The 21,015-nt window shown below is 37.4% G+C and overlaps 1 protein-coding gene across 2 annotated transcripts in view; it reads right to left on the bottom strand.

The window, feature by feature from the left end:
* Positions 1–3,370: 3,370 nt before the first annotated feature.
* Positions 3,371–21,015, bottom strand: part of LOC117345098 (sex peptide receptor-like) — a 75,169-nt gene continuing 57,524 nt past the window's right edge. For both annotated transcript variants that reach the window (XM_033908049.1, XM_033908050.1), the window contains exon 3: positions 3,371–5,811. In XM_033908049.1, coding sequence (XP_033763940.1) covers positions 4,657–5,766 — 1,110 coding nt within the window. In that variant the 5' untranslated portion in view covers positions 5,767–5,811 and the 3' untranslated portion in view covers positions 3,371–4,656. The remainder of the gene's footprint in view (positions 5,812–21,015) is intronic.

The raw sequence follows: 21,015 nt of genomic DNA, 5'->3' as shown, positions 1-21,015 counted from the left end.
TGTGACATTATGCTAGTCGGATTGTATTTGATGTCCTACGGTTTGTATTATACAATATACACTGTACCGCCATACCATAAGTGTTTTGTATAATGGATGTATACAATATTGATAACATTCGTATACAATGTACTGTAAACAATGACTTACATTGGAACTTTGTTGTATACAGCGTTTACGACTGATACAATTTCAACGACGAAATTATAGATTAATACATACAAACTGTACCTGACGTGCATCTAGACCCATGTGTTATAAGGATGCTTATTCACGACATGACTGTATCAATAGTTCAACTGAAATTATCAGCAATGGGCTGCTTTGAAATACATAGAGCCATGATTCGCATAGCCGTATAATATTCTTTTGGCCCCGGATATGACGCGACAGGTGGCGTTACTGGTCAAGATAAAGTATGTGATTGGTCAATGTAGCGGTAAATGCAAAATGCAGATATACAGTTAAAAACGAAACAAAGTCAAGATTGAATGCAAGCTGAAAGCTGAATAAGCGGATGCATCTTTTCAAATGACACATTAATAAAATTATATTCCTGATTCAAATGCCGTCTTATTACCACCCAAAATGATTCAAACTGATATAATTTTGTTATCCGTGTTGAAATGCATTAGTCCGTTAAATTATTTCACCAGCAGTTACATTGTATACATCAACCACCAGCATTAAACTATGCCGTTTATCTTTTAAAAAAAAGATATTTCTTGTTTGAGATGTTCCTCTATTGTTGTCATTCATATTGTGTGGTAATCTACATCCTTATAATTTACATTTAGCTTCCGGTTGTTGAATCCTAGTCACTAAAACACTTGATTTCCATGTATCTACCGCAAAGGGCATTCGGTAAACCTCAGCAGATTCCGGTAGGCCTGCTTCGAGCGTCAACTATTTACCATTGTCAGGTGGTTTTAGCAAAGTCGACTAGACATGCGCATCGTGTTTCTCTACACGTGCGCATTATATTTAACCAAAGCGAGTTCGCCTGTACAATAGTTATATCATAGCCACTGTCGTTGACGCTCGAAGTAGGCCTTACAGCATGAAGTACCGGAATCTGTCGAGGTTTTCCGAATGCCAAGAGAGGTAAACCCAACAGAAGCCTTCCTTAGACCAGCGAATTGTCCTTAAAATGAGAAGTTTTCTTTTTAGTAATGGAGATATTACCGACCATCGGTCGTACAAACCAGTAAATACTGGTGAAATGTTGAAATTTCAATTTTAACTGTGCACTATTCCCAGTGTTCACCATCGTAAAAAGATAAACAAAGACATCACATGTGACAAGTATGTATTTATTTTGTTTCGTACAAACATGAATGACAAAGGGACCATTTACCACTTCAGTGTGAACTTGACCTTACATAGGTCACGTGGTCTAAGGTCAGACAGCTAGTTTACACTATGTCTATGTAACGTCACCGAGACAACATATCTACAGGCGGGATTGTAGAGATTTTGAGAGACAACTTAATATCATTGTACATTCTTTATCCGGAAATCTGGATGATAATCATTAAGATGGTGACAGCTATTGTTTAACCCGAAATTTACACATTCCCGATCCTCATTTTTCACGATCATGCTCGCGAAAATAAACTGATGCCAATTAAATCACACGGGAACACAGACAATATAAAAAACAATTACAAAATACGGTCAGATGGACACATAGTTCTAAATCTGGTATCAAGGCTTGATGTCAACCACATTCAAAATGTCGATGGCAATTTCGAATAAAGATACATTATAACTGATGCGTACTCACGCTGTATATACAGGTACTTGTTGAGTACATTCGCGACTCATTCCGTCAAAATAGTTTGTTTTAAAGTTTCTTTATTATTTTGTTATTTTCGCACGATTCATCATTAGACATCATTGTGCAGGTGATTTTTAAATGAACAGGAATTAAAACGATTTATAGAAATCAAGAATGACTTAGGAGATGCACCCCACAAGATCATGGACAAAAGACTACGCCCCATGAGTCGAGATATTGGCCGTTCGCCCGTCCAATTTTCGGACAGGTATACGAGCAGCCGACGTCAATGTTTAACTAAGGATATATACCTTTTAACATTATTGAACTGTGCTCTGTAACAAAGATTTTTTTGATGCATAATTGGGTAGATTTCGTCTATTAATAGAAAGAGACGTAATACAAAAAGTACTAGATATTTATCATGCTAATCCGTTCGTGTCAAAGACTCGAGGTCATGACTCCTCCTCAAGGTCACCAACAACAGTTTAACTCAAATATAAACAGGACAATGTAATAAATACTTTAAACCATAACACTTTGTTTAGTAATTAAATCATTCTTTCCATTTGATATAAACGCGGCGAAATAGTTGTCTGATACAAAACACTTAATTGACGATAAACAATACAAGGTGGTGCCAACAAATGACTATTCCCATCATACCTTGGTAAATCACCACATAAAGGCACTGGCTAGGTTAACGTAAAGGTGTTCACGCATGCGCTCTCTCACCATTCTCGTGATTTTTATTCTGAAAGGGGATATTAAATCAGGATGACGTATTAATGACGTCATACACTAGTAGATAGTTTCATTTGCCCCCTCCATTTACAGGAATGTTAAAGTTTTATTTTAGATTATTGCAATTAAGTATAACTAGTCGTTCCCATCATGCATCAGTGTGCAGTTTTAGTTTTATCACAGACACCACTCGTAAACCCTCTAAACATTGCGTTCTCACTTCCTTGTCATACATAAAAATCTCTATAGCCATTCCAAAATATATTAAAACATTTCGTATTATCGATTAAAAAAGAACGTGTAGCGATATAATGTATTTTATTCCTATAACAATATACTGAATATTAAGTCTTCTAAGTGATTAATAATGCTCAAACTCAGTACCAGTGGCATAACTTATTATATTCGAACTTCTTACTTCAAGCTTATTACTTATGTCCAAACTTATAAGTAATGTTCAAACCTATTATTATTGTTCAAACATGACTAATAACAAATGTTCACAAACTTATTATTCTGAACTTATGACTAAAGTTCAACTTATTACTAATGTTCAAGTTTATGACTTATTTTCAAACTTATTAATAATGTTCAAACGTACTACTAATTTTCAAACTGATTACTAATTTCTTAACTAATTACAAATGTTCAAACTTATTATAAGTGACAAAACTTATTAGGTTCAAACTTATTACTAATGTTCAAACGTATTATTTCAATCTTATTACTAATGTTCAAACGTATCGCTAATGTTCAAACTTATCACTAATGTTCAAACTTATCACTAATGTTCAAACTTATCACTAATGTTCAAACTTATCACTAATGTTCAAACTTTACTTCAAACTTATCACTAATGTTCAAACTTATTACATTAAACTCATCACATCAAAGTATTACTAATATTCAAAGTTATTGTTAGTCGTCAAATTTATTTCTAGCTTTTTAGTAATCGTCAAACGTATCAATAACAATCTGATATTTGTTTTGATAAAATGATAAGTAATTCTCTAACGTGGATATTACTAGTGTTCTACTTTAACTAATGACCTATTTGTACTGATAAAATCAATTTCTAATCATCTACCTTAATATAGCATCCTACTGATTTGGTCGGAAGCTTTGAACCAGATTTTGGTTTCACAACATCATAGGACATTACTTATTCGATCCACTGGTCTCTAATAATGAGTTATCAAAGCGTCCCCAACACACGGACTCAAGTTTCAAATTCCTGTGATTCTATTGGATAAAAAATATCACGTGATGGACCAGTGCGACTTTGTCGAATAATGCTGATATTTTCAGATTGAGACTGATCAAAAATATCATTTATAAATATTATGAAAAAAGTATATATGAAATGTATAATTACAATTTTGATCGTCATACGTCAGTGCTTCCTTCCGAATCAACACGAATGCACAACGCCGTGCCATAGCTATTTGTAAAGATTATTTCAGACGGACGGACAGACGGATAAACCTGTACATGTATCTATATTGTAGAAGTACTAGACATATGTTCGGTCACTCAGGTCAATTACATGAATAATATATCCTAGCAAATATCGAAACTAGGAGGATGAGGATTGAGGAGAGAAGTTTACAAATTCATGAAACCTTATAAGATGACCTGGAAAGTGACCCCTCATGCGATAGGTATCCAAACGATGTACAAACACATACACTGGATTGTCACCAGATCACTGGATTGTCACCAGATCACCAGCATTAGACAGAAAACAAATAGTATTTCCATGGTGACCGATGATATTACAAAAATAGAAGTTCGTCCAACCTTCATCACTAATCTTCATGTCATTATCGTTGTCTCCATAGTTACCTGCTATCACCGGTTCTAACGGGTCACTGTGACATCAACGGTGATCACGTGGTGTGACGTACTACACAAATAGCCATGGTAATACTTTAGTATTCACGTGATTCTATGGTAACCGTGTTGTGTTTTAGTCGGTATGCTTAATTGATGTGGACTAGCTCGATCCATTGTGACTTGATCGCCACCATTACACGACTTTTAATTCCACACATGCCAAGAAACACAAACACACACATGCACACACGTATAAATGGTCATCTCCGATTAGAATTATTACGATCCCCGCCTAGTCATGTGGCGTCTGTGACAATTGTCCGTGTGAAAGATTGATTGTTTAAACTTATCTTTTCGAAATATTTCATCCGTGACGTCCGCTTCAGATACATATCTATAAATCTTTGCCGAAACTGCTGACTCATTATGCAGTATAACACAAAGTTAATTGCATTGTTAACGAGCGCAATGAAGTCCATCAAGTCACCAAGAGGCATGTACACATTGTTGTAGAACCCGGAAACTAAAGCACTTGCAAGAATAAGAATTCCCTGTGGGAACTCAGTCACCAAAAATAGAATCATCACAACTAGTAACATCCGGGTAGTTTTAGATTGACGTACTTCTCGTTTACAGTTGGAGTTGGTTGACGAAAGTCTCCGCCTTCGCTTTTTGCCTTTGATGCCAACACTGTATAGAAGGGAACCACCGAATATTACCATTAGTGCACAGGGCACGAGCTTGGCCAGTATGGCGTATGAAATAACGTTGGCGAACACAATCGGTTCTGTCTCGTTGGTGGCGAGTTTTAGATCGCGGAGTCCGTAAAGGCTGGTATTTCCATAGTCTTGGCGTTCGATCTTGTTGGTGAGGTAGTTCGGTACCATAGCAAGCGTGGATGCGACGTACACCAACAACATCACAGCTTTAACTTGTTGTATGCTACGTTGTTTGGCCTGGGGGCCCCTCAAGGGGGAACGCATCTGCATAAACCGGAAGACAGAAAGCGACACCCCTAGCCAGATAGAAATGGTATGTGTCGTGGCCGCAAGGTTTACCGAGATCAACATAAAAGTGGCCCAACCTTCGGAGTACTTTTCTGCCGATACCTCGTCCGGCTTGTGGATACAGTAGAAATGGATAGCAAAAGGCATATAGGGCATCATAGTTAGGATATCAGAGAAAGCCAGTCCGCACAGAAATAGATTGGTAGCAGTGCGCATGTCTCGTCGTGTTAGGATCGTGATGTTGAAAACGTTGGTACAGATACCAAAGGCACACACAATAATGGACGCGTAGCCATGCACGCCCGAGAACCAGTGTGAAAAGGCGAGCAGGAAGGAGGGTGGCACAGGGTTATCCATACCAGACCCTGGGGCTGGACTGGTCACATTAGGCGCCTCCATGTCTATATATCAACTTCTGACATCCCGCTCAGTAAACATGGTTGCCTGAAAGTAGAGAACAAACCGTTTTATATGATGATATCTTTTAAAATATCTTCCATTGGAAGTGATCACCAAATTATTAAGGTATGGATACTATCAATAACGGCACGCAATCATATCGATTTATTTACTCAAAAAGCAATAGTCTATGTGAGGTAGTGTCATCAATAGCCTATCGTTAAAGCAGTTTAAATCAATCCAATTGTGATTGCGCATGCTTCCTTGATGAACACGTCGGCTCCCGGCCTGAAATCATATTATGGAAATGGATTTGCCTGTCATTGATTGCACGAATACAGCTAATCTTGAAATAGTGATAGTTTCTCTAGTCCGACCTTCGTTTGACATTAGCGGAAAACGAAGTAGTTTCGATTGTATAATATAAACCGATGTCGATTGTAGCCAGATGAGGCCCCGAATATCTAAATAAACAATTACTAACAATCAGCTTTCTTGGAACTGTGATAATACGTTCCCTACACATGCTTACTAGGCAGATTAAACAGGGGTATTTTTATCGTACTAAATCTGACCTGTATGTTGTTTTTCTGACCTAAGTAAACCTATGATGAATAGGCGATATCTGTCTGACCCTTATCACATGTAAACCACTTGGTATTGTATCCTTCTAGTATACCTAAATATATGATCAACAGAACACGACAGTCCCATTAACGGTAAAATGTTCTTCTTATCATTGATACGCGAGTATTCAGAGGGGAAAAGGCCAAATCCGGATTCCAAACCGGGGCGGTTTCTAAAAGAGGATAGCTTAACACATGCCATTGTCATTACTCTCATCAGATCTAGACACGTATAGAGAAGGATCTCTAACAGAAATGGTTTCTCATGCCACGCGCTGTCGATTAGCATTATGTATAGAGTAAATAGTATTTACATACTATACCGTATAACTATACATATAAACTGGCACCCTAAAAGTGGTCTATTTTCCATTGCGCTCTTTTTACCGCCAGCATTACAGTAAAAGTCACAAAATCACACAATGATACTTTTATAACGCTACATATACAAACTTTAACTCCAAATCATAACACTTTTTGCAAATGATTCAAAATAATGCAGTGATGAGTGAGGATTGAATCTGCTAATAAACGGAATGATAGGTTACGTTCGAAACCCCTAAAAACTAGAGGCTTTCCAACGGTGCCAATGACTGAATGCATTGAATTCCTTACTACCTAACATTAAGATCACGTGATAATCCGAGTTATATACAATCGGGAGTCACAGGGCCCACTAATAACTCCGTTGTAGCCGGTCCCAAGCCCGTGTTGAGAAAGGAGGAGGGGATCACCAACTGACAACATCTAACAGTCACCCCGAACTAATGTTCTAACCTAGAGTCGCGAGTAGAGGTTGTAACCTAAATCGAGACAGCAACATCAACATCATCAAGGGCCCACTAATTATTTGTACGATTTAGTATGACATGTGGAGTGACCTTTCCGGTTAGTGATCTCCAATAAGAAGCATGATGATGACCGCTGGTTCATGTTAGGACCAAACGGAACACAATGGTCATCTTCATATATTTGATGTCAAACACATGACGGTGTATTTTGTCCAGAGACAGGGATAAGCTGACAAAACTAGGGAGGTTCGGTGTCCTATTACAGTACTTCTATGTTTATATATATTGAGAGATAAACTTAAAAGAAGAATTATTACTCCAAGAACCGGATGTTCTTTAGCCAAAAACGCGTTATAATTCATTTTGCGATAATGAAAACGCAATTGGTGTCTTATTGCTGTCATATGGACATACAATAATCACGTACATGTAGGTCCATAGAGTCAACATCTTGTTCCTATGAACATGTCCAAAACTTGTTGCTAAGATACCGAGTCATAAACATCCGGTTACTGATGTAACCAGGGGCGATCACTCTTGACAGCAAACCAGATGTGATGACACTGATGCCTCCCGATGTGTATCCTTTACAGACTGTACGAGGACAATTGTACGAAATGAACGGCTGAAAGATACGCCAACATAACTGATAGAATCGTGAGTATCATTCCCGAGTCCCTACATGGGCGCCAATATAAAAGAGCGCATGATTAATTAAATTTAAATCACTGCCTCCGCTAGGGATCGAACCCGGGACCTCTGGCTTACTAGTCTTACGCTCAACCGATCGAGCTAAAGAGAAGATCGGTATATTGCGGCTAGTATTTACCAGGGTTACAGTACGCCACGACAAATGTTTTTTTGGGTCGACGCAGTTTCATCCTAAACACTTTCAGTATTGCTTTACTGCAATGATACACGTTTACAAGTACGTTTCGGATTTATGTGGTGATATGCTGTAAAATACAGAAACACTTACAAATGTACCTTACGATAGATAACTTTACTTGTATTACAATATGAAGCCAAGAATTGTGCCAGTGCATTAATTTCATACACGTCCAGAAATGGTTGAAACAGTCCCGACTCTCCCCTCGCAGTGCCGTCTCTTCCTGTTGCGAGTTCGTAAAAGGGAGATAACCCTGGTCTTGTCTATTTTCATGGAAGCATATGCTTTCCACGTGTAATGTGTAATCTATGTACGTTGTAAGTGTGATAATCGAAAATCTGACATTTATCATTACTTCTGAGATAACAATCAGCTTTCTAACATGAACATATACATAGTTACCCAAGGCGCATGCCCAGGTTTACCTAAAACTGCGAGCCTGCAGTCTAGAACATTTAAATAGCGTGTTCGCCGTGCCGCCCTGATAAAGAATTCGACAAGTATCAGAAAGTTTCGCGATAGAAGATAAAAACTCAGATTCTAAATCAAACTTAATAATGAGAAAGCCATTTACTTGATCAACTAAGTACGAATGAAGTCAATAACGCATAAATCAGTCTGACTTCAGTGATATTAAAGTGCGCATGCCTCTATAATACATGCTGGGGGTACAGCATGTGTCATATCCCCAAGCTTAATATAGATTGATTGGAAACAGCTGATTTATTTGATGAATTGTTTAGACAAAATTAAACATATTGATCCAAACTAGAAAACACACAAAATCTGAACTTAGCGACAAACTAATAACACAGTATTAAACGAGGAAATGATTTCGTTTATAAACACGCTTTGTAAGATAACCAGATTTTGAATCCCAAACAATGGCGGGGAGACGTTAATCGAGAAGTCAAATGTAATCACTTCTCACGGAAACTGCAATTACTGGCAATAGTGTTCATCAAGGAAATCTATTCCACACATAATACATTTTGTGTATTATTACCATGTTATCGGGTTCAATTTGCATAGATTTAAATCACTCGGAACAATTCCATAGTGGACAAGAAATACGACAGGGCACGCCTTCCCAGTGTATATCAGACGCTACACATCACGATACAATAGTTTCATAACCATTAATTTGCCGATATAATTTTCAATAGTTGTTAATATTAAGATTTAGTCAGAAATCGATTAACTGTTTAAACGAAGACTACAATGAATAGCGTATTCCATTAAATCTGACTGGTGGTAGACCGAGCGATAGGGTGATGCTGATTTCGTCCCGTAAAACATTCGCGGGAGATCGAGGGTGATGACTACTTAACTGTGAATCAATTGTACACATTTCGTATGATGGATGGTACATATCACTTACCCTTTCTCCTGTATTGGCCGTGCATTAACGACACGTGACTTATATTGACGAAATCTACGTCATTTTGTTGTTTACAGCGCGTGTAAATCACCTTTAAATGCACGTCGTGTGATAATTATCCGTGCCACTTTGTAATATTTTAGTGGACATTTTATAAATATCGTTTATTGGCACATTCTAATTGCATAACAATAAATATTTCGAAATTAATACGATGCGGAAGTCCAACACATTAATCGCCAGCCGTACATAAGAGTTAATAGTCACAGCATCACTGGTGCAGTGGGGGCGTTACTTAACAACATATTAACTAGTGCTAATTTACCAGACAATAAATCATTGTTAATGTGACGTGGCGCTGATAGCGGACAGGTAGACACACAGGGTGCCGCATAAATGTCCTATTATCAGTCACGTGACTCGATCAATGTCCGAGGCATACTATATCCGGGAAGGAAGATAGCCAATTTCGGAGGACAAGGTATTAAAAGTAGTGTGTTGTGTTGAATTTGAAAGTTGAGCAGACGTGAACAAACTCGGTACCTATCAATTTGTAAGAATCCTTGTCCAATACGTTTTGGGTTTAGGTTTCAAGAAAACAAAGTGTTTATTACACCGACATCGTCCTTCACTTGGTCAACTCGTTTTTGTTTTCATAAGTGACTGAATTTATCGAATAGCCGATCAAGAACAGGCAATATTGACCTTATCGTGTCTCTTTAATGTCACGTTCCGATACATCGATAATAAAACATCTTTAAATCTTGTGTTTATCTATCACGCGTATCTTACACATCAGTATCTCTGTCATATTAATTGGAGAAATTCTACGAAAACCATTCCATGTTATTAATTTCTTTTTACCAGTCATGGGGGTGATTTCGTGCACTAATTTTGCTCAGAGTTCCCACACGGATTGGAATTCAGAGTAAACAATCACTGATAACACAGTTCTTATCGAAAACACAACACTTATCGAAACAAGCACACTTATCGAAAAAAACTACTACTTATCGATAAAACACACTTCTCCTCGAAAACACTATACTTATCGAAAACACACTTCTTATTCGAAACACACTTCCTATCGAAAACACACACTTCTTATCGAAAACACACACAACTTATCAAAAACACACACTACTTATCGCAAATACATTTCTTATCAAAATTTTTGAGACCAGGTCCACGGAACATGGGATTTACAGAATCCCAAGATATCTGAGTGTTATAGAGATGCTACGACTACAAAGCTACATGCACTTATGTTGTAACTAGTTATCATCCCTCTCCAGGCCGAACACACAATCGGCCACCTTCGGCTGATTCCGGTACCCGTCATATATATGCCGTTACGGAATAAACCGAGTTTTAACGAATGGTCATATTTGAACTTAGATATTATTTGAAAAAGATAAGTAGAGTTTTCTGGGAAACAGCTCTCAAGGTGAATGAATGGATTTAAAACATACCATACCATGCCTCGTTTTCATCGTCCTAATTAAACCAAGGAGACAATGACAATTCTGTACCGCCTACTCATTATCATCGTATCGGCAAAACAAAACAAAACAAAACAAAACAAAAAATAAAACAAAACAAACAAAAACAGAAAACAACGCATTTCTCATGTAATATTCGAGGTAAAATAAAGTTCCATGCTTTTTTTCATTACACACCATTTTCATTTCAATTAAAACAGTATTTTGTGAAGAAATTGCCTGGTGAGGTCAGCTGTTGATAGGACGTTAAACAAATAAAACCAAACCACCCACCTGTATATCACACCTACCATACCAGTTTCTATGATTTATTATGACGTAATCCCCACCTGTATATCACATCTCCCACACCAATATATTATGACGTGGCTGGATTTGACCTAGATTTTTATGGTGGAACTGAAGTCGCTTGCCCTCCTGAGCCACCTTTACTTGTGAACGGGACTCCAAGAAAAGCTATACTTTGTCCATATTTTCTCCTCGTTTTATATACTCGGAGTTATAATTACAGTTCCGTTTACACGTCGGTAGTTGATACACACCTATCAAATAAGCAACATGGAATACTGGACTCCACAAACTCTCTTTATATTGTTTTACCTTAAAATAAATAAACAGAAACATTTCACACAAAAAAAAGTTTTACGTTGATGTATCGTTAGCACGTGTTGAGACTGGCCAGACGGACAGATGTACGCCACTGTTTTATAAAGAACGAAGGCCAAACACGTAAAAACGTCACATGAACGGTACACACTAAAACACTTGTCGTGTACCCGATCGTTTTGGTTGCCATGGTAATTGATGCCAGAATGCCAGGTGGCATGGATCTACTAAGTAAACAACTAATTGTTGAAAGCTATTCAATGTTATAAAAAGAGCTGCTGTTAGCTTTGAGGAATTAACTTTCTATGGCAAAGGAACAAAGTGCGCGTTTCGGTAGGCCTATCGTGGATGAACTTCTTTAAGATGGCGACATAAAGATATATTATGACTGTATGTTCAACTTTGTGTGAGTAAATGACAGTTTATAGTCTTAGGTGTACTGTTATCACTTCTATTTGACCTAGATTGAGTTCCGTCGCTGACGAAGACGCTTACTCCCCAGAAACCCATGGTCGTATTATCCTTGTACTGTTAAAAGTTACTCGTTATTCTGCCCCTATTTCGCAATCGTTCCATCAAATTTGACTTAGACATAACATTTTGTAGCTGTATTTCCTCGATTTTTCTAACGCATGAAAAATGATAATGAATTATCTCCCCTTGTTTTAAACTTTAGCCTTCTAGAATCACCCATATCTTTAGGATATCACATAGTTAAAACAATATATGTAATCATAATATTCTAGAGACACAGAGCTAATTTAGTGCCAGGGAAACCATTAATACGGATACTTGGTTTGTTTTTGTTACTATTTTAGGCCGTGTATACCATATAGGTATTTTGTATGTACACGTATATATTATTTTACGCGTGGGTAACAACACAACAGATTGAATAAAAACCTTGAAACCGTAAACGCGAAAAAATAAGCCATGTAGACAGCTGGTGTCGATATAGATCTGATGTACAGGTGTGTAACACGAATCCTGATGAGAAATCAGTGTAAACAAATCTCAGGTTACCTCAATACAAATATCATATTACTAAAAGGGAGAATAGATTACCCCTATTTCTCTAAATGTGTACTACTATGACGTCATTCGGTGACGCAGACGTGACCTTCACTCCTTAGTTGAATGCATTTCATTCCCTAACTCAATTAATAAAAAAAAGTACCTTGCCGTAAAATCGAACAGAGAGAGAAAAGGGGAAAAAATGTACATATGCCTCCATATGCAGATTTCGATATATCTTTTGGTCTACTCGGAGTTTTTCACTCGTCTAGGAATACATCACTAGCGGGTCCCGAGTCCTAGATGGACGAAACAGCTGTATGATGGTCTTGATATCAATGACGACTCTAAGAAGGAAACAACTGTATGATGTCCCTATCATCACTAACGGACCCTAGAACTACGAAACAGCTGTATGGTGTCCTTAATATCATTGACGAGTCCAAGAAGGAAACAGCTGTATGATGTTCCTATAATCACTAACGGACCCTAGAACTACGAAACAGCTGTATGGTGTCCTCAATATCATTGACGAGTCCAAGAAGGAAACAACTGTATGATGTCCCTATCATCACTAACGGGCCCTAGAACTACGAAACAACTGTATGATGTCCCTATCATCACTAACGGGCCCTAGAACTACGAAACAGCTGTATGATGTCCCTATCATCACTAACGGACCCTAGAACTACGATACAGCTGTATGATGTCCCTATCATCACTAACGGACCCTAGAACTACGATACAGCTGTATGACGCAGTTTAATATATGTTTGATTCTACTTTATCGAACTTTGTATTGAACGATACTAACCTCTTGAGGGCCTTTGTACAATCTTTAATGTTTTAGGATTTTGGCCAAAAAAGGAAAAACAAAAATGTTAGCCGGATCCAATCACAATAGTCATTAGCTGCTGTTACTAATTATAGAGACACGTACACTTTTAACGGAACACGACAGCGAAATACTCTCGTCACGCGACCCAAATGGAGATCAGCCGTTTTATAGTTACAACGCCTGGAATCCTGAAGTCAAGACGCTGTCTGAGACAGTTAAAATAGGTCGCATTCGTTCATGGGATATTCAAATATCCCAACGGTAAAATACTAAATAAAACGCAGAAAAAAAGATCGATGAGATTGGAGATAATTATTCCGTATCGGTTTTGTAATATTTTGAATAGTCTGCATTTTACTCGTTATTCTTCAAACACGCAGTGTTACAAACGACATCATTTTAGAGAAAATCTTTAGGTAAATTGATTTATAGTGAACCTTCGGAACCTCTCAATTGTTTTGGCTCTAAAGCAGCGTACATGAAGCCATTAACCCAAATCACTCGTTAAGTACCAAAACTGCTTCACTGACGGAAGAGCTCATCTCAGAGATTTCAGTATGCACCCCAGTGTCGTTCAAAAAACATTTAAGAGGAAGCAGAAACAATATATGTAAAACACAATATCGGTGACGAATCTCTGATTAGCGTAAGTCTCAGGGTGTATCAAGGGAGAGCGGACCGATCGGGAACAAGTACGAGGAGAGTTCGGGGACATACGCCGGGATATCTAAATTAATCTAAGATGATGTGATGTCCAAGAGGGTTGTATTTTCTCGTCCGCCTACGCTTGGACGTAACGTCATCGCGAGACTAGATTCCCCAGCGTAGTCTGAGAGTTCTAATAGGTACCGTGTTCTTTAGAGTAAGTAAATCAGTGGAGTCGTATCTCCTGGGAAAGAGTTGCCGGATAATATCGAGAAAGAAACGAGAGTTATATGAATGTGATACAGATGCCCTACTGGTCGTAACTGAGAGTGGTAAAATCAATAGAAGAACTGTTTATTCAAATGAAATGTGCTCTGAAGATATCCTAAATACAAGATCATCAAACAGGTCCTCAACACAATGGTCTTGGTGTATGCAAGTTATGTGTACAAAACATGCCAAGATGCAATTGCGCAGGAAATTCACTAATACTAATGGTTAATATGAAAAAACAAAAACAGTTCTATAACCAGCACGTGTAAAATAAGATTAAGTATCTTCTAGCGATTCTTCGAAAAAGTCGAGATGACTAGACGATATCGATCACGTTTGTCTAAGAGTCTTGAAATTTAATGAGGACAACAAAGGGTATCAAGCGGAAGATAATTTTAGTAATTCCCAAGAAAAAGGGATAACGATCTTCAAGGATTGAAATCAAAGACGAATGCATAGTGGCCATTTTATTCTTTGATCAGTCTCAAAAATGAGTATGCGTAATTTGGAACTTAACTGAAATTTGAGAAATGAAACAACAGAGAATACATACATTAAGTTAAGATTTGCACGGAGCCACTTAACAAAGCACATTGATAATCAGCCCAGGTGTATCGGAAGAGTAGGCGTCTTCCGCTACATCGACGACACCAGTCACACATCGACGACACCAGTCACACATCGACGACACCAGTCATACACATCGAGAACACCAGTCAAACATCTAGTTCTAAGTGAAGGCACATTTGCTTGCGAAAAGATATTCAAAACCGAACAGAGAAGCTATCAGCCATTATGACGTTGAAACAGTTTAAATTTCACTCAAGGTCATGTATGGGCCTAACAACATGAATTTCCGCTTAAGCGCTGGCAGCATCACACGTGACACCTGATGCAAAACATGATATTACTACCAACAACACGAACCCAGTGTTATCAAATAGCATTGTGACAATGTGATGCTCACCTTTTTCTTGTTCCCCGGTTAAAAACATCATTAATAATAAAATTGCGATGAAGAACTGGATATTTGATAGGAACACTGAGATTGAGTTTCTGTTCCACACAGATATGACTGAAAACAACATGTTAATAGTAGCTACAATGTGACATAGAGGGAAAATTGAAAGAAAACATGCATCTGCTTTCAAAAGATTGTATGGTAAGACTCTTACCCTTTAGAAAAACTATTTTTAATCTCCTTCAAGAAAAACTAGAAAAATTCTCCATTCTTTCAATGTTCTCACCCTTCAGGGGGAAAAAATGGTTTTATTCTCCTTCTTTTCAATGTTCTCACCCTTCAGGGAAAAAAAATGGTTTTATTCTCCTTCTTTTCAATGTTTTCAACCTTCAGGGGGAAAAACTGGTTTTATTCTCCTTCTTTTCAGTGTTTTGACCCTTCAGGAAAAAAACTGGTTTTATTCTCCTTCTTTTCAATATTCTCACCCTTCAGGAAAAACTGGTTTTATTCTTCATTTTTTTTCAATGTTCACAACCTCCATTTTTCAAAAGTCTCCGGGAAAATTGGTGCTTCGTTTATATGTTGTCCTCGTCTGATGAAGTTTAAGTTTTGTACACATTTACAGGTATTCTCTATTTGTTTATATATTCGACGATTTGTTTATCATGGCTCTATTGCAATAGCTAACCTCTTTACATCTACCAGTAATCAGTAAAGAGACACGACAAGTAATTATATAGGATGGCCACCTGTCTATTGAATATTAAAATTATAAATTTAATTGAGGTTGATGATTTTGGTCTCGAGGATATGTCTGATTCTAAGTTTCAAACTAGGGGGAGATAATCTGGTACTAGTATTTAGTGGAGTATTTCTAACAAAAGACTTGGGGGCAGGTGGACAGACTAGTTATTATACTACAGAGTTAGATTGCCGGCTACATGAGAAACTAATCGACATTTCAACACCTAGCAACATAAGATTTAATGACGTATTTTCCCAAAACTGACAAAACATGAAATGGAATTCAAAGTATTATGGTAGTAAATTTGGCGATGATACGGAGGGGTGGGTGTTTGATGGCTGGCCTGACAGTACAACAACACCGACAAGATATCTTTACGTTATTTTCTCCTCGAGGTTGTTAACCATTCTATCACAAAATCTTCTTTTTTTTCTGCAATTCAATTTACCGTAATTTTAAACCACTTTCAAATCAAAATCCGCTCATGAAAATGTTATTCGAAAACAGGACCACCTAGAAATCTACAACGCTGTTGATAAAGAAATGCTAGATATTATAAAGGTCTATCAGATAGTTCTATCCGATATAATTCAAACCAGCATTCGGTATTTGGCGAATGCGTGAAGATCTGGTAGAGCGGGCGACAGGTTAACAGTTGGGAGAAGGGACGTCAGAAGTGCTCTCCGCGGGAATCGTCTACTTAAATACGCTCTCCTGGAAAGTGCAGACCAAAAGGTATGCCCTCTCCTGAGCTGTGATAATCAAACAGACAAACACAAACAAGTCGCCACATTGCCAGATTCAAGAACATGCCTCAAGGTCAGTTTCTATAGGGATAAAAAAAAAATCAATTACATGTTCTGTCCAGAACTACGTAGTTTCTAAAATAGGGGAGAAAATAAGCGCCGTGAAAGAAGGACATGATAACGTTTTTATACCACGGAACCAGACTTGACAGATAAAGACGTTTTATCTGATAATAATGGTCGGTTTTATATAGGTTACAGTCAATACTGGGAATTAAGAAACTGTGAGTCAAAATGATGATAGTATACACACTCGGTAATGTATTGTATAACCCGATTAATTCATTAAGCCACAATGATATAGTGTTAACCCCGTTTACGAACTTTAAACTCAAAACACTGTATTTCATGACTCCATTAACTGTATTTTATGACTCCATTTACTGTATTTCATGACTCCATTAACTGTATTTTATGACTCCATTAACTGTATATTATGACTCCATTAACTGTATTTTATGACTCCATTAACTGTATTTCATGACTCCATTAACTGTATTTCATGACTCCATTAACTGTATTTCATGACTCCATTAACTGTATTATGACTCCATTAACTGTATTTCATGACTCCATTTACTGTATTTCATGACTCCATTAACTGTATTTTATGACTCCATTTACTGTATTTCATGACTCCATTAACTGTATTTTATGACTCCATTAACTGTATTTCATGACTCCATTTACTGTATTTTATGACTCAATTAACTGTATTTCATGACTCCATTAACTGTATTTTATGACTCCATGAACTGTACTTTACGACTCCATTAACTGTATTTCATGACTCCATTAACTGTATTTCATGACTCCATTAACTGTATTTTATGACTCCATTAACTGTATTTTATGACTATATTTACTGTACTTTACGACTCCATTAACTGTATTTTATGACTCCATTAACTGTACTTTACGACTCCATTAACTGTATTATGACTCCATTAACTGTATTTCATGACTCCATTAACTGTATTTCATGACTCCATTAACTGTATTTTATGACTCCATTAACTGTATTTTATGACTCTATTTACTTTACTCTTATGACTCCATTAACTGTATTTTATGACTCCATTAACTGTATTTTATGACTTCATTAACTTATTGTATAACCTCATTAATAACTCATTTAATAAATGCCCATTATTGTTTTGAATAAAGACAATGATGTATTGTTACCTTACTGACGTATTGTAAATGGATATCATTACTTTATTGTATACCACCAATGTTTTGTTTTTCATTTCACAAAGATTTTAATGAATACACAAATTCAGCAACAGGCGAATGCCAGTATAAAAACTCCCCCATTAATGTATTTTATATCCCTAATTTAAAAAATGCTTTTCAATTCATTTTCGCTGTACAATCTTATCAAAAGGACGACTGTAATATAATTCACCATTTTGTCTTGACGTCGTACTAAATATCTCACATTTTTACAAACGCCTTACGGGCGATCAACGAATTAGCCAATTAACGTCAGAGTACATCAAATTCAACGTCAGTTCGAGTCAATGTAAAATGAATTCCATGCCAATTACAGGTAATGTTAAATGAATTCAACGTCAATTATAGCCAATGTAAAATGAATTCAATGCCAATTAAATTCAAGGCTCTCACTCATTACTTTGTCCTTGGCCTTGTGTCTCGAGTAGAGTATGTCAAATTCACGTGTTCGTCACGGAATCGTCACGTGGAATAGAGTCAAAGGTCACGTATTCTACAATAAGTACGAATTTACTGAATCATGGATACTTCTTTCGTTCAAATTTTTGAATATACAGTTATCGCCGAATTGCCAGAAAATATCAAATATCGATTTTCATCGTAACCTTGGTAACACGGATAGCTGTACGTACTCTGACTAAGGGTGAAATCATTAGAATTAATGGCCACGCACCTGCGTCTGACCAAAGGTCGTTTCCATGGATAATGACCAGTGCCAAGATGATAGAACATTGCCATGTTATAGGCCTAGTTAACGAGGCTGTCGCAGACAGTATACAAAAGTTACTTACTAGAACTCTAGGGAGTTTTCGAACACAACGAACATTGTGAATAAACGACGAAATTAGCTCACATTATAAGTTATATTGTTATAAGCAGCAGTCGTCACTTCCTGTGTATGATACAGGGTTATCAGCTTCCATTCCTGTGGGGTTATGGGTTAGTGAGAGTATGATATAGAAAATATGTCGTCACTTCCTGTTTAACATAAAAAATGAAGAAAGTCATACAGATCAGAGCAACCTAAGAGCATCAGACGTCACTTCCTGTTGGGGTCTACAACTTCCTGTTTGGGTCTACAATCTTGTTAAAGTCACTAAAATGTGGAAAAATAATTATCTGAAAATCTGCTTAACATTATACTTATATACCACAATACTTACCCGGAAACATGTGGGATGTACATGTATCGTAATACAAAGAAGTTTTAGGTAAAGTCTCTTGTATCACTATAGCACGTGCCTTTTTTTCTAAATGAAGAAGTCAACGTTCACCGAGTATGAAATCTGAAGTTAAGATGGCTTTAATGTGACTAAAAACGACTATGCTGCCAGTTGTTTGACATGATTTTCAACAAAATCCCCAACAGTTAGATCGATGTGGCTCAGACCTTTTATCGGCTATATTGGGAAGTTGGTACATCGCGTTTTAAGAATCAGACAATCGCAAAACTATCTCGTGAAAGCGACTTCCACACAGCGTCATGTGTAACAATGCGAACCAAACCCGTCCCAAAACATTTAAAACAACGAAGCATGATGCAACGCAGAACGTTTTACTATCAATTCGAACATTAAAACAACATGATCAATGTCGGCTTGTATAATCTCGCATGGTACACGAGATGACTTCAACGCAAGATTATTTGATAATATTTCAATTAACCGATATGTACCAGCGCAGTTCACTTTGCGGTACGGGTACTGCTGTCGTAATAAATTTGCACTGTTCCTTTTAACTGTTATTTCATCTCATAATATTATATTTGAAATTTTGCTCAAAATAACCAATAAATGCGAATTAGTCTGTACACCATGTGATGTAACACCGTTCAACATTCTAGTCTGAGTTACGTATCACATACACCAATCACTGGAATAAAAAACAAATCAGTTTACCGCTATTATCAGGTTCATACCCCAACATCTAAGAGACGGTATAATTATCGTGGAAACCAGGCATTCAAACACGACAAAAGAAAGACTCAACGTTGTAAACAAGAAACCCCAAGACTACTTGAGCACTTGTTCGTATAAGGAAACTCTTCAGTTCTATCTCCTGGCCTCGACAATTCAGTGTCTCTAAAATGGTAGTTTCTACTCTGCTTTGCGCTTGTCATTGTTGGGGTGGGACGAATTGTGCGCCAGTTGTCAGTGCAATGTGACACGGTGTTGTGTCTTCGGCAGTATGCTTCAGTGAGATTGCACTATAAAGTCGGTTTCAGTTCCGTTCACCAGGAGACAAACACTAACATACCGCCGCTTTACAAAGCACACACACTCACAACCTGCATCCATCTCGCGCAAACTGGAGACATCCCTTAATGGTCCATAGTTATTGACAGGACATTAAGCCATATTAAATTATACCATTTAGAGTATAACTAAAAAACTTGAAAACGCCAAAAAATATTCTTAATCAACATAGCTAAAACGTCAGGAACATTGACACACTAAGTCATTCAAACGTCGAAGACACACGGAAACGTAACAAACACGACACACTGAAACATTCAATCGTCGTAGAGACACGGAAACGTCGAAAACGCCATTCACTTACAATGTAACCATGCAAACGCTGTTGTGACACGGAAACGTCACAAGCACGACATACTACAACATCCAAGCGTCGTTGTGACGCGGAAACGTCAGAAACACGACACACTAAAACATCAAAACGTCATTGTGACACGGAAACGTCACAAACACGACATACTACAACTTCCAAGCGTCGTAAAGACACGGAAACTAACATGGAGTGAGCAGAGGTCAGCAGATCAGACAAATTTTCACGAGTTAATGTTTTTTTCTCGTTGCCATTATCAAAGCTGTTTTAAATACCCGTGATTGTAATGAAGTGTTGACAGATTAAAGTGCTGTTGACAAGTCAAAAAGTACTTACCCTCTCTTTGTACCTATCGTGTAATGCTCCGTATA

This window comes from Pecten maximus, chromosome 16 (assembly GCF_902652985.1).
Source record: "Pecten maximus chromosome 16, xPecMax1.1, whole genome shotgun sequence".
Classification (NCBI taxonomy): domain Eukaryota; kingdom Metazoa; phylum Mollusca; class Bivalvia; order Pectinida; family Pectinidae; genus Pecten; species Pecten maximus.
Note: the sequence above shows the minus strand (reverse complement) of the source record. Positions and strands in the feature narration are given on the sequence as shown.